The 14,822-nt window shown below is 49.4% G+C and overlaps 1 protein-coding gene across 1 annotated transcript in view; it reads right to left on the reverse strand.

Annotated features, from left to right (window-relative positions):
* CACHD1 (cache domain containing 1) overlaps positions 1-14,822 on the reverse strand; it is a 247,408-nt gene that overhangs the window by 105,220 nt on the left and 127,366 nt on the right. The window contains exon 3 of the mRNA XM_055138282.1: positions 4,449-4,597. Within this exon, the coding sequence (XP_054994257.1) occupies positions 4,449-4,597 (149 nt within the window). The remainder of the gene's footprint in view (positions 1-4,448; positions 4,598-14,822) is intronic.

The following is a 14,822-nucleotide window of genomic DNA, read 5'->3' on the forward strand; positions in this document are numbered from 1 at the left end:
AGGATGGGCTACCTCCCCCCAACCTTTCTGTACTTCCAGAAGCCTCAGCAATCATGTCCACACCTCAAAGCCGCCACCCTGTTTAAAAAAAGCTACTCCAGCCTTACCTTCCCCATAAAAATACTGAATGCCCTGAACAAACATGATGATCTCTTAGTACCTGTATTGCAAATCATAATCCATAAAAGGAGAGAAAGAGGGAAAAGTGCCTGCAATAAAGGCAGGTGTGTGTGTGTGTGTGTGTGTGTGTGTGTGTGTGTGTGTGTGTGTGTGTGCGTGTTTGGGGGCGAGGTTGGGTTGTTGGCGGATGGTGGAATGAAAATGGGAAATACTCTGGTGGTGGGAAATGTACACTGGCGGGTGTTGGATCATTATATGACTGAAATTCAATCATGAACAACTTAGGAATTATCCATCTCACACAGCTTCAAACATTTAAAAAAGGAAAAGAACGTTATCTGTATGGCCATGCTCACTGCAACATTATTTATGATAATTGATCCACGGGGAACACCCCTCCTATTTGCAAGTGTTAATGTATGGATAGAAAAAGAAACTGTGGTAGATGCATAATGCAATGGAATAGCGTTCACTCACAAATTCCCAGGTACAACACAGCTGAACCTAGGGCACATGAGGTTGAGTGAAACAGAAACACAAAGGTCAGAGGATCTCATTGAAATGTGGAATTAAAAAAAAAAAGAAAAATAATAGGATTAATCTCAGAAGAGACGGCAAGCTCAAGATACCCCCAGGCACACGGGACTTTGGGCTGACAACTCTGGGGCCTTCTCTGACCTCTCTGCTCACCCTCCTTGCTGCCAAAGCCCCAGCAGTGTGGTCAGCCAACATCCCAGCACAGCAAACTAGATGGAAAAGTAATACGGAAGCCCACTGAGCTCAATAAACGAAAAGAATAACACAGAAGGCGCAACTAGCTACAAACAGCTCAGTCAATCCTCAGACTTAAATAACCATTGTGAGGCATAACGATTTCACAAATTTTCTTTTCTTTCTTTTTTTTTGTTTTTTGCTTTTTGGGTCACACCCAGCGATGCACAGGGGTTACTCCTTAGCCCTGCACTCAGGAATCACTCCTGGCGATGCTCAGGGAACCGTATGGGATGCTGGGAATCAAACGTGGGTCAGCCACGTGCAAGGCAAACGCCTTACCCGCTGTGCTATCGCTCCAGCCCCCACAAATTTTCTTTTGCTGAAATATTTTTTAATAATTCCATTTACCATTTTGTTATAACAAAGGAATAGAATAATTATTTTGTGCATGAGAAGGGGACAGGATTGGAAGGTGGGTGGGAAACAGGAGACATTGGGGGAGGGAATGTTACACTGGTGGTGGGATTGGTGTTGGAACACTGAGTGCCCGAAACAACGGGATTATGAACAACTTTGTAAACCAGGGTGTTTAAATAAAGAAACAGAAAAAAGAAACAAAGAAACAGAAAACAACAACCACCCAAACTCTTAGATACAAAATACAGGTTGATTGCTGTGTGTGTGAGAGAGACACAAAGAGAGACAGATAGACAGAGAGAAACAGAATAAATGTGTGTCTGTGTGTGTGAGAGAGTGAGGGAGAGAATGATTATGTGTGTATGTCTGTGTTGCGGGGAGAAGGGCTCTAGCGACAGGAAGTACAAGACTTGGGAGTTACATGTAGTAATAGTGCACTGCATTTAAAAAACGACCTAGGGACTGGAGCGATAGCACAGTGGGTAGGGCATTTGCCTTGCATGCTGCCAGCCCGGGTTCGATTCCAGCATCCCATATGTTTCCCGAGCATCGCCAGGAGTAATTCCTGAGTGCATGAGCTAGGAGTAAGCCCTGTGCATCGCTGGGTGTGACCCCAAAAAACAAACAAACAAATAAATAAAAATTAAAAATAACCTAGCGTAAAAGCAGAATTTAAAAGTTTCATTATGAAGCACTGTTCACAATAACCAGAATCTGGAAAAAACCCGAGTGCCCGAGAACAGATGACTGGTTAAAGAAACCCTGGCACATCTACACAATGGAATACTATGCAGCTGTTAGAAAAGATGAAGTCATGAAATTTGCATATAGGTGGTTCAACATGGAAAGTATCATGCTAAGTGAAATGAGCCAGAAAGAGAGGAACAGACATAGAAAGATTGCACTCATTTGTGGAATATAAAGTAACAGAATGGGAGACTAACACCCAAGAATAATAGAGATAAGTACCAGGAGGATTGCTCCACAGCCTGGAAACTGAGTGAAGGTGAAGAAGCACGCTAGGTGAAGAAGCAGCTCTGATAGAAAAGGGATCACCAAGCAAAGGGTGCTAGGTGGGCCCACTAGGGATAGGAGATACGGGCTGAAAATAGGCTATAGACCGAACATGATGCCTACTAAATACCTCTATAGCAAACCACAACACCCAAAAAGAGAGAGAGAGCAAAAGGGAATGCCCTGCCACAGAGGCGGGGACAGGGTGGGGGTGGTGGGAGGGATGCTGGGACCATTGGTGGTGGAAAATGGACACTGGTGAAGGGATGGGTACTCGATCTGACTGAAATGCAAGCATGAAAATTTGTAAGACTGTAACTTTATCTCACGGTGATTCACTAATAAAAAATAAATAAATAAAATTTAAAAATTTTTAAAAATAATAAAAGTTTCATTATGAGAATAAAACAACTTTGGAGCTCTGGATGGTGGACGGGACAGTCTTCTTAAGATCCTTCCCAATCCATCCATTCTCTCCCTACAACTCAAGCACATTCCAGTGGTATCTCCACACTAAAAAGGACTTCTTTGATTAGATCTAAAAATATTATTTTTTAACAAAGTGCTCGTACTGATACTGAAGTATATCAATGCTAGGACTAATATTTGCTCAGTGCATTCCTGTCCACCAAAGTACTTCCTCGCTGGCTCTCACTGGCGGTTCACGGGCCGTGGGAGGTGCTGAGTATAGTTTTCTATAGAAGTCTGGGGAGTCTCAAAGGCACCCAACACCTGGGCGCTCGAGGTAGGATTCACACCCAGACGGCCCCGTTCCTAGAGGCCTCCTCTTCCAACTGAACTGGGAATCAACTAGGCTAGGACGAGTTGCTTCTAGCAGCAGGGCAAGAGAGCGAGAAAGGCGTATCTCCACATCCCAGCTGGAAAGAGAACAAAACACGCTCTCTCTCTCCAGAGCATACTTACCGCGCCAAGAGAGGAACAAAAACACTGTAATTTGGGACCATTGACAGGCGCATGAGGTTTAAATTAGGCTGCTATCATTCTAAAACGGCCATTAACTGTCAGTATAATGTGATAAAGATTATTCAGTTACAAAACTGCACACAAAAATAAAACACTTGATTAAGGCCGCGCAGTTAATGAGAGACCAAATCAAATTCGAGGGTTAATGTCTCTGCCCCTTTTAGACAAGGGACGATTCCACCCCCATTTTTAGCAACACAATGACCAGAAAGTTCTCCCAAATAAATATCACTGGGCCAAAGCATTCAAATAAAAATAAAATCTCAACCATACAGTACCATACCAGTTTGGTTTCAAATAGCATTGGAAACCACGTTTTCCTTTGGTAGTAATGAAGAGAGCAGCTAAAATAAGACCTAGGACCGTCTGCAGCTCTTGTAAAGTTCAAAACTCACTCCCTTCAGTTAAGCAAATTACCCCACGTCCCCAAGATTATCTGGCTCACGACTCAGCAGTTGTACAAGACAAAACACTTCCACTGCTCTAGACTCCGTCAACGCAGACAACATTTGCTACTTCTTTTTTCCTTCTTTCTTTTTTGGGTGCCTCCTGGTTCTGCACTCAGGAATTATTCCCGGGGGTGCTGGAGGACCATGTGGGAGGCCTGAGTTGGCTTCCTGCAGGGCAAACACCCTACCTGCTCCAGCTCCACATTTGATACTAGTGAATCTGAACTCAGCAAGAACAAGCCACTGTATCACTGTCATTGTCATCCCGTTGCTCATCGATTTGCTCGAGCGGGAACCAGTAACGTCTGTGAGACTTGTTACCGTTTTTGGCATATCAAATACGCCACGGGTAGCTTGCCAGGCTCTGCCGTGCAAGCGAGATACTCTTGTTAGCTTGCCGGTCTCTCCGAGAGGAACAGAGGAATCGAACCTGGGTCGGCCGCGTGCAAGGCGAATGCCCTACCTGCTGTGCAAATAGATGAACAAAAAATAAAAAAAAGTTTTGAATCTAAACTCAGCAAAAAAAAGAAAGAAAGAAAAAAGAAAAATTGGCGGGAACAGGGATTGTTTAGGAGTTTCATGGATGGAGAATACCTAGTCACACTTCTTTAAGTGATGGGTTCATGTCAAAGACAAGAGGGTTGTAGAGGGGAGAACTACTGTTAGGGTGCAGCAAATGCGCATTTGGCAAACAAATCAAAGGCAGTTCCACTGAGGGCGCCCGCAGGGGCTGGGGCTTGTCCGACTTACTCCATCATGGATGGCGGGATGGTGCAGCAGTCCTGAATGGCAGTGAGGGGAGAGGTCAGGTGAGCCGTGTAGGACGCCTCCACCACCTGCTTGTTCCGGTTCACCACGTCCAAGTACCGGTTGAACTTCTCTCGGATCTTCTTGGCTAGCTGTAGGAGGACAGTGAGCACAATCAATCGAAAGCCAAGGACAGGCAAACCCCGCTGTTTTTTTGCTCAGAAAACCGTGAACATACATTCCCCAGCCATTTATCCCAAGTCTAATTAACCGGAGGTCACGTAACGCCACCAAGTCCCACTCTCGGTGTACAGGGCATCACCAAGACACAAAAGTCAGGGGAGATTATTGCAATAGATAATGAGGCATTCGGAATGACAGTAGAAAGTCGTGATCCATCCATCACCGGGATAGAGGGTACCAAGGTCTCTGGATAGCACCATCTGCAGGACCCTGGGCGCTGTAGCACTGTAGCACTCTCATCCCATTTTTTATCGATTTGCTCGAGCGGGCACCAGTAACTTCTCCATGGTGAGACTTCTTCTTACTGTTTTTGGCGTATCGAATATGCCACGGGGAGCTTGCCAGGCTCTGCCGTGCAGGCGGGATACTCTTGGTAGCTTGTCGGGCTCTCCGAGAGGGACAGAGGAATTAAACCCGGGTCGGCCTCGTGCAGGGCAAATGCCCTACCCGCTGTACTATTGCTCCAGTCAAGGAGTCTAACAAGTGCTTGAGTCAGAAGCTTGCCCGAAAGCCACCATGGCGCAATGAAGGTGAAGCTCCCGGCCACCCCCGTCCTCCTCCCTCCCTCTCCCATCGAACCTCGGGGTTTGGGGGGTCGAGTCGGAAGCAGGTTGGCACCTGGGCCAACGTGGAATCCCGAGCCCTCTCCAGGACATGGGGCATTAGGGAGAAATGACAGAGACTGAGGGGAAACCCAGTGGTTCTTGGGTTCATGGCAATATTTTTCAGGGGGGAACACAGAGCCAGGAGTTTATTTTTTTTTTTTTTTTGCTTTTTGGGTCACACCCGGCGATGCACAGGGGTTCCTCCTGGCTCTACACTCAGGAATTACTCCTGGCGGTGCTCGGGGGACCCTATGGGATGCTGGGAATCGAACCCGGGTCGGCCGCATGCAAGGCAAACACCCTCCCCGCTGTGCTATCGCTCCAGCCCCTGAATGCCTTCTCTGAACTCCAGCGAACAGCACACTTCATCATCATTTACGTTCTCTGTGTGGCTCACGAGAGCAAATTGATAAGCCCGCTGCAGCCCTGCCATTGTTCTCATCCAATATCACAGCTTAATTACAGATCTCCAGGGGAAAGTGTTGTTTTTCTTCCCCTTAAACAGAACGCTACCCAAATGCAATGCTGGATAGAATTAGAGCTAATTGGTTTTGGAGAGCTATTCATTACTCGTGCACCCGAGGAGGGCTAATTGCCTCCTTGGGGTCAGGCCTCTCACATAATCCGGTCGCGCGCAGGCGAGGGCCCGGGTGCCGCGTGTTAGCACGGCTTCATTCGGGAGTTTTCAAATCCATTTCAAAATCGGATTTTGTCCCCGTGATGTTCTGGAGCTGGGTAAGTGGGTCAATTCGGTGAGCAGAGGGTCTCGGCCACATGCAATAACGATCATGTGTGGAAGCATCTGACGACCCCACAAGGGCCTGAGAGTTAAATCTAATGATGACCTGGACAAGGCACTCTCGCCTCGCCTTTTCATAAGCTTTTTTTTTTTTTTTTTTTGCTTTTTGAGTCACACCTGGCGATGCACAGGGGTTACTCCTGGCTCTGCACTCAGGAAACACCCCTGGCGGTGCTCAGGGGACCATATGGGATGCTGGGAATCGAACCCGGCTTGGCTGCATGCAAGGAAAACACCCTACCCACTGTGCTATTGCTCCAGCCCCATTCTCGCCTTTTCAAAGGAGGAATCGTGCACTGACAAATGAATGACTCCACCAACTATTCCACCCCTTGATCTACTATTAGTACTTTTGGTGGGTTTCCCCCGCTTTAATATGGGTTTTCTCCCTTACGGTCACTGTCATAAAATCTACTGACACAGTACATTACTCCTGGAGGATTTGGGACCATCAGCCTCATCAGCACTGTCAGCCCAGGGACATTGAACAGAATTCAGGGACATTTTGATGGTCACACTTCATGGAGAATGTCCTGGCACCGATGGGTACAGGCCAGGATGATACTCCATGCGCTACATAACACAGGAAGACTCTCCATAACCAAGACGTATAGTGGCCCACATGTCCATGGTGTCCCTGGTGTCCCCTTTGAGGAATCCCGCTCAGGGAAAAACACAGCAAAGATAATAATCTCAATTTGTAATCCAGTCAACAGGTGCTCAGCAATTTTCCAGCTTAGTTTCCTAGTCATCTAATCTGGCACCTTGCCCTCCAGAGAAACTCACTGTCACTGTCACCGTTGCTCATCGATTTGTTCGAGCGGGCACCAGTAATGTCTCTCATTGGTGAGACTTATTGTTACTGTCTTTGGCATATGGAATATGCCACGGGGAGCTTGCCAGGCTCTGCCATGCGGGCGCAATACTCTCGGTAGCTTGCCGGGCTCTCCAAGAGGGGCGGAGGAATCGAACACGGGTTGGCTGCGTGAAAGGCGAGTGCCCTACCACTGTGCTATCGCTCCAGCCCCACCCAAGAGAAACATCTAACAAACTTTAATATTTGCAATTTTTTTTTCTTCTCGGAAGCAGAAACTATATTCTCAACTCACCTATTGCTTTTTAAAATATACCTGGAGGGGGCTGGAGCAATAGTACAGCGGGTAGGGTGTTTGCCTTGCACGCAGCCGACCCGGGTTCGATTCCCAGCATCCCATAGAATCCTCTGAGCACTGCCAGAAGTAATTCCTGAGTGCAGAGCCAGGAGTAATCCCTCTGCATTGCCAGGTGTGACCCATAAAGCAAAATAAATAAATAAATAAATAAATAAAATAAAAAATAATTAAAATATACCTGGGGTGGGCCAGAGTGACAGTACTTGCCTTGCACAGGGCCAGCCTGGGTTTGATCCCCCGCAACCCATACGGTCCCATAGAGCCAGAAGTAAGTCCTGAGGACACTCAGGAGTGGGCCCCAAACCAAAGAACAACCAATAAAAATGAAATGTGCCCCAAATGCAAACAGGATTGACCATCACCTGGAGATCAGGTGACAGGGCCTGGGGCTTCCTGAGTGCTCAGGCAGTCTGGAGCCACTCGTGGGGACACTAGGCCAGATGGTTCCGCACGATGGGCCAGAGGTGCCAGGAACCACCAGGGTGCTCGCGAGGCAGTGGGGCCTTGGGGACCAAACCTGGGGCCTCACACAGGTCAGGCTTGCACGCCAGCCCTCTAAGCCGGCTTTCCACCCATAGATGTTCCCTTTTTGAAACGGTGCTTTGTACTAACAATTCTTTTTCCTCCTTTTGTTTAATGGGTGGTTAAGGAAGGCAAAGAAGCAGGTTGAGTTTTAAAATCTATGTAATCTTGGGGCTGGAGCGATAGCACAGCGGGTAGGGCATTTGCTTGCATGCGGCCAACCTGGGTTCGATTCCCAGCATCCCATATGGTCCCCTGAGCACCACCAGGGGTGACTCCTGAGTGCAGAGCCAGGAGTTACCCCTGTGCATCGCCGGGTGTGACCCATAAAGAAAAAAGAAAAACCGAAAAACTAAAAATCTATGTCATCTGGGGGGGGGGGGGCTGGAGTGATGACACAGTGGGTAGGGCGTTTGCATGCATGCTGCCGACCTGGGTTCTATCCCCAGCATCCCATACGGTCCCCCGAGTACCGCCAGGAGAAATTTCTGAGTGCAGAACCAGGAGTAACCCCTGTGCAAAGCCGGTGTGGCCCCCCCCCCCCAAAAAAATCTATGTAATCTCATAGGGTTGTCTAGCCCTCCTCAGAAGACATCCTATACCTCATGCTACTTACTTCCTGTTTAATATCCAATCAAACCATTACCAGGTACTTCTTATGTTTATGCTCATCTCTGTGTCTTCAGCATCTAGCATGCAGTCTGGCATTGCAGACAGAACAACAACCACAAAAAAACCAAGAGGCCAGAGTGATAGTCCAGCATGTAGGGTGACTGTCTTGCCCATGGCTGACCCAGGTTCAATACTTGGCTCCCCATAAAATCCTCCAATCCACCAGGAGTAACCCCTGAGTGCAGCCAAAAATAAAGATTAGTGAAAACAGACAGATAAAAAAGAAAAATTTACCTGAGAGTTCTCTACCTTTAACTTTTGGTCTAAAGTTTAATGACTTCTTTAAAAACAGTAGAAGCTGATTTTGCAAACATACAACAAAATTGATAAATTAACCTTACACCTACATAGATCAAGAGTCCTGTTCTTCAAAACAGGACTCTTGATCTATGTGTTCTGTAAAAGGGTAAAAATTGGGTGTAATAGAAAGGACCGCTTCCCAGTACCTTCATAAATTCTCTTCTAACATGCAATGAAATGTGCAATCATTTCTCTCCCACATATACGAATGTACACAATACACACGCCATAAAATTAAAAATCCAGGGGCCGGACAGAGAGGCAGCAGGTAGGGCGTTTGCCTTGCCCTCGGCCACTCTGGGTTCGATTCCCGGCATCCCATACAGGCTCCCAAGCACTTCCAGGAGTAACTCCTGAGTGCAGAGCCAGCAGTGACCCCCGAGCATCACCAGTGCTTGTTTACCTTTTACTTTCAGCGAAAGGCGAGTGAAGCGGCTGTTGTCACCAAGACGAGACTGTCACCCTGCTTTGCTACAGCTCGGGGCCCGGCACGTCCCGAGATGGACCCATAATCCTAGAGCCTTTGCTTGTTTGGGGGCTGCCCCTGGGGATGTTGGGGAGTCGATCTTGGAGACGCTCAGGATACCAGAGGTCCTGGGGACCAAAGCCCGGGCTCCCTGCGTGCCGACCAAGCAAGCCCTCCGCCTTCTGTGCCCCCCCGTCTGGCCCCATCCCAGAGGACTCAGAAACGTCGGCAATTCTGAAAGTCTCCTGGCTGGGGGTTATATTCCCTCTACGCAAAGTGCTCAAGACGGTGCCACCGAGCAGTGCCAGGGTACCTTGGGCGACCCTCCTACGGCAGGGGCAGCTCCGGCTTCTCCAGGGATGCCCATCACAGCGCCCTGGTCTTCACACATCAAAAGACACACAGAGAGGGGCTGGAGCGATAGCACGGTGAGTAGGGCATTTGTCTTGCACGCGGCCGACCAAGGTTTGATTCCCAGCATCCCATATGGTCCCCTGTGCACCGCCAGGAGTAATTCCTGAGTGCAGAGTCAGGAGTGACCCCTGTGCATCACTGGGCGTGACCCAAAAAGGAAAAAAAAAACCCACACAGAAAAAACTCAAACAACAGAAAAAAAACACACACAGAGGCCACAGGGCACAGTCCACTCTCGGGGCGGGGGGGGGGGGGGCGGGTTATTCCTGCCATCCTAGCCAGTGCTCTAGAGAAGAATGAAGAAGCTTCCAGCTCTTTCCAGACCCTGCCATGGAATCTTCAGGCAGCAGGCGGCTAGAGATACCCACCCCAGCCGTGCCGGGCCTGCATGCCTGAGCCCCTGCATTTGGAACAGAGAACTCATTGTTCTGTGTGCTGGTTTGGAAGGCAACAGGTAACTGTGCCGCTGCCCCCTGAAAGAGCCAAGTCCAGCTAGGGGAACAAAGAAAGCAACGCTGGCCGGCCATGGGCCCCAAGCCCGAGAAGGAGATCTCAGGGCTGCGTGCTGGTTGCAGAGCCTAAACCTCAGGGCCAGCTCTGAAAGGCCAGCTCTCCCCTGGGGTCACAGCTCTCGGTCACACACTCCCCCGCCTCTCTTTCTTTCATCTTTTTAAAACTGTTTTTTTATTTTATACAGTAATTCACAATATTTGATTACATTTAATATTCAAATACCGATCGCACCACCATGACACCTTCCCAACACCATATTGCAATTGTTTCCATCCCGAACCCCAATCCCTGCCCCAAAGCCGATCTGAAATAGTATCTTTTGTCTTGTTTGTTGTGAAAAACTGCTGAAAATGCTACAGAAAAGCATCCTGGAAGAGTGTGAAGATTGTTGTCTTTCACTCGGAGACCATTAAGCCCTTCTCTGAGAGATCACTAACATGTTGTTAAAGATTGAGCCTTGTGTGCTTTTTATTTATGTATCTGTCGTAGCACTGTCGTAGCACTGCCGTCTCATTGTTCATCGATTTGGTCGAGCGGGCACCAGTAACATCTCCATTGTGAGACTTCTTACTATTTTTGGCATATCGAATATGCCACGTGGAGCTTGCCAGGCTCTGCTGTGCGGGCGGGATACTCTCGGTAGCTTGCCGGGCTCTCTGAGAGGGACGGAGGAATCGAACCTGGGTTGGCCGAATGCAAGACAAATGCCCTACCCGCTAAGTTATATATATCTGTTAAAAAAAAAAAAAAGAAAATGTATATTTTCCCTCTAAGGTTGGTTGCCTCCTACTTGGTACCATAATCTCAACCCCCACCTCTCATGTGGTGACACCCCACCTTGCTTTGTAAAGAAGAAGTGGCCAACTTCAGCGCTTCCTGGGCTCGGCCCATTCGAAGCACCTGCCAGGCACAGAAAATGGAACTCTGCAAAGAACACTATACAGCACTCCGCCATTTGGGGGGGGGGGAAGGAATGGGATTGAAGGTGAAAATGACAGTTAACACCCATCTCCCCACCCTACTTTCTTTCCAAATCTATTTTAGCAAATGTGGTGAAATTTTTTGCAGAATACTATAAGCCACAATCTCTTTACTTTGTAAGGAGTTAAATGGGGGGTGGGTGTGGGGCGGGAGAGGTGGGGGGGACGGGGACTCTGGAGGGAGATAACTCAGGTGACAGAGTACTAGACTTGCAATAACAAGGCCCTGAGTTCTCCTCTCAGCCAGGTGGTTCTTCCATCACCCCAGTATGTGGCTATAACTCTGGGTTTCCCCCCCGAACTGGTGGGTGGCCCCTATATTAAAATAAATAACAATAAACATAAAGCTGGAGAGACTAAGGCAATGGTGCTGCATGCAGCTGACCCAGGTTGGATCCCTAGTCCCCCACGGGGTCCCTGGAACACCACCAGAAAAGATCCCTCAGGCTGGAGCGATAGTACAGCGGGTAGGGCATCTGCCTTGCACGCGGCCAACCCGGTTGATTCCCAGAATCCCATATCGTCCCCTGCCAGGAGTGATTCCTGAGTGCAGAGCCAAGAGTAACCCCTGTGCATCGCCAGGCGTGACCCAAAAAGAAAAGAGAGATGGGGAGGGGGGGGATCCCTAAAGGCAGGCCCAGGAATAAGGACTGATCACAGATAGGTGTGGTCCCAAACAAACAAGTAAAATTTAAAATATTTTAAAACATCTTTGTTGGTGTTGTTTGGGGGTCACACCCGGTATGCTCAGGGCTTCCTCCTGGCAGGGCTGAGACTGCGTGGGGTGCCAGGGATCAAACCTGGGTCAGCCATGTGCCAGCCCAATGCCCTACGTGCTGTCCCATCCCTTGGCCCCTGTTACTGGAATCCTCCTTAAGGCCTATGAAAATCAAGACCAGGAGGACGTTTTAGAATTGCAGAGTTCGACCAGCGATCAGCGGAGATGGAGACAAATGTGACATGCACATTCTCCAAGGACAGTCACCGCCAGGCACCGACGCTGACCACAGTCCTGACGCAGGGCTGGGGGTGGTGAGGGAGCAGGAGGGACACTGGTTAGCTGGGCTGAGTAGGGGACATGGAGGGCAAACTATTCTCCCTTCCTCCAGGCAGCGGGTTCCAGAGTGGAAACTGAGGCACAAGGGAACGGGGCACTGGCCCTGTCCCTCCTCTGTCCCCACGGCTTTGGCTGTCCCCTGTCCCTGTGCCCTTTTGGACAGTAGAGACAAGGGCCAGGAATATTGCCCCATAGTTGGAAGCCTGCCTCATGAACTGGGGAAGAAGGCAGCTGGGATAGAGAAGGGATCACTAAGTCAACGATGGTTGGAAGGATCATTCAGGATGGGAGATGTGTGCTGAAAGTAGACAAAGGACCAAATGTGATGGCCTCTCTGTATCTATGTTGCATATCGATGGGCTTCAGTTTCCCTCCCCGCCCCGAGCAGAGCTCCAGCAGCCAAAGACCTCCGGAGCCCAGCCACAGCCATGCTTAAGGCCCCTCTCCACAAGTTCGGAAGAGTCTCACGCATGAAGGAACCGGCAGAGGAACCCAGGTGTGTGGGACACGGGGCTGAGACCTCCAAGCCTGCTCAGATCGGGACTGGGCCTCTTCCACCCAGATTTCCCATTTTCCAGCAGCTAGGCAGTCACACCCAGGAACTGCCCCTGGCGCCGTGTAATCCCACCAACGGCCAACATCCAGAGACTATAAAACCAAGCTCCCAGAAGCTTATAGCCTAGTTTTCCCTCTGGGAGAACCTGGCAAGCTACCGAGAGTTTCCTGCCCATATGCCTCGAGCAAACTCCCCATGGTGTATTCATATGCCAAAACCAGTAACAACGATGGCTCTCATTGTCCTGATCCTGAAAGAGCTTCCAATGTGGCACCATTGGGAAGGACGAGTAAAGAGAGGCTTCTAAAATCTCAGGGCTAGGAAGGATGGAGGCCTTACTGAGACCCATCGAGAACTTTGACGATCAACAGGATGATGATGATGATGATGATGATGATGATGATGATGATGATGATGATGATGATGATGATCTATGTTGCAAACCATAATGTCCAAAAGCAGATAGAGAGAGAGAGAGGGTATGGAGGAAACTGTCTGCCATGGCGGCAGGGGGAGGGTGGGAAAGGGGGGGTATACTGGGGACATTGGTGGTGGGGAATGTACACTGGTGGAGGGATGGGTGTTTGATCATTGTGTGACTGCAACTCAAACATGAAAGCTTTGTAACTGCATCTCAAGGTGATTCAATTAAAAAATAAAAGGAATGTGGGGGTGCCTTAGGAAGAGACACTCACTTCCTGGCCTCCTGCCTGTGTTTATTCCCTCCCCCTCCACAAGCGTCCTCTCTCCGGCCTTGGCCAACTCAGTCCGGGCCGCCGGGTCCCGGAGGCAGCTCGGGGAGAATTGGGCCTGCAGGGAGGTGAGTCCTGGAGAAGTCAGTGAGGCCAGGGGGACGGGCTCCCCGAGGGGGTCGGGGGGAGGCCTGCAGATCTTGCGGGGTCTCTCCTGCAGACGAAACAAAGGCCGCACTCCACAGAGCCACAGGTGGAGCCGCCGGCCTCGGCAGTGACTGAAAACATTGTTCTCTGCACAGCTCAGCTTTCATCTTTTATCCTTCTTTATCCTTCCCCCTGCCTCCCCCAAGGGGCCCTCGCATGCCGATGAGTCCCGGGGACTGAGACCCGGCTTGTCATCTCGGGGGTCAGTTCACGCCAACCTCCAGCCCCGGGTCAAGCGGTCCAAGGCAGCGCGGGACCCCAGGGGAATCGATTCTAATTTGTCATCATCTCCAGTGAGGACGTTTCATCATACACCAATGACTCCGGCTGCACATCCTTTCCCTTAATTTTCCAATAGACATCGCTGTCATCTGCATTCTTCCCCGGAGCCCTTTTATTTATATTTTTTAAAGATCCTAAAAAAAAAAAATTTTCCCCCTATTTCAGGAAAAGTGAGGTTGAGGGCCCGAGGTTAGGAAAAGGTAAAAAAATAATAAAAAACCAATAAAACAATTCTAAAACACAGGTAGCTCAGGCGCATTTTATTTTTCTAAAAGGAAAGGTTGGAAGAGGTTTGAAGGTTCTGGAAGGCTTGATTTGAAATACATACCAATGAGCCCAGGACGGGCACGGCGGGGAAGGTCCCCTCGGGGCTGCCGAGGCAGGGGAAATTCCTATCGAATGCAGAGGAGTTGAACACTTGACATTCAAAGACCTTTGTGGTGTGCGAAGAATTTAATCATGGATGCCCCTTTCTTCAATCCCAGCTCTAGGGTTCCACCCACAAACCTTGCAGTTTCCCAGTAAACGCGCATTTAAGTACCTGTAAGCACAATTTTGTTCTATTTTTGTTCTGGGAGGCGGGGGAGCCCTCATTCCTGCTTCTGGCAACAAGGTGGAGGGTGGGGGGACAGATCTGCCTCACCCCCCTCATGCACTGTCGTCCTGTTGTTCATCAATTTGCTCGAGCGGGTGCCAGTAATATCTCCATGCTGAGACTTGTTGTGACTGTTTTTAGCATATCGAATACGCCACGGGGAGCTTGCCAGGCTCTACCGTGCGGGCAGGATACTCTCGGTAGCTTGCCGGGCTCTCCGAGAGGGACGGAGGAATCGGAATCGAACCTGGGTTGGCCGCGTGCAAAGCAAATGCCCTACCCCCTGTGCTGTCGCTCCAGCC

The sequence above is a fragment of the Sorex araneus genome, chromosome 5, assembly GCF_027595985.1.
Source record: "Sorex araneus isolate mSorAra2 chromosome 5, mSorAra2.pri, whole genome shotgun sequence".
In the NCBI taxonomy this organism is placed as follows: Eukaryota; Metazoa; Chordata; class Mammalia; order Eulipotyphla; family Soricidae; genus Sorex; species Sorex araneus.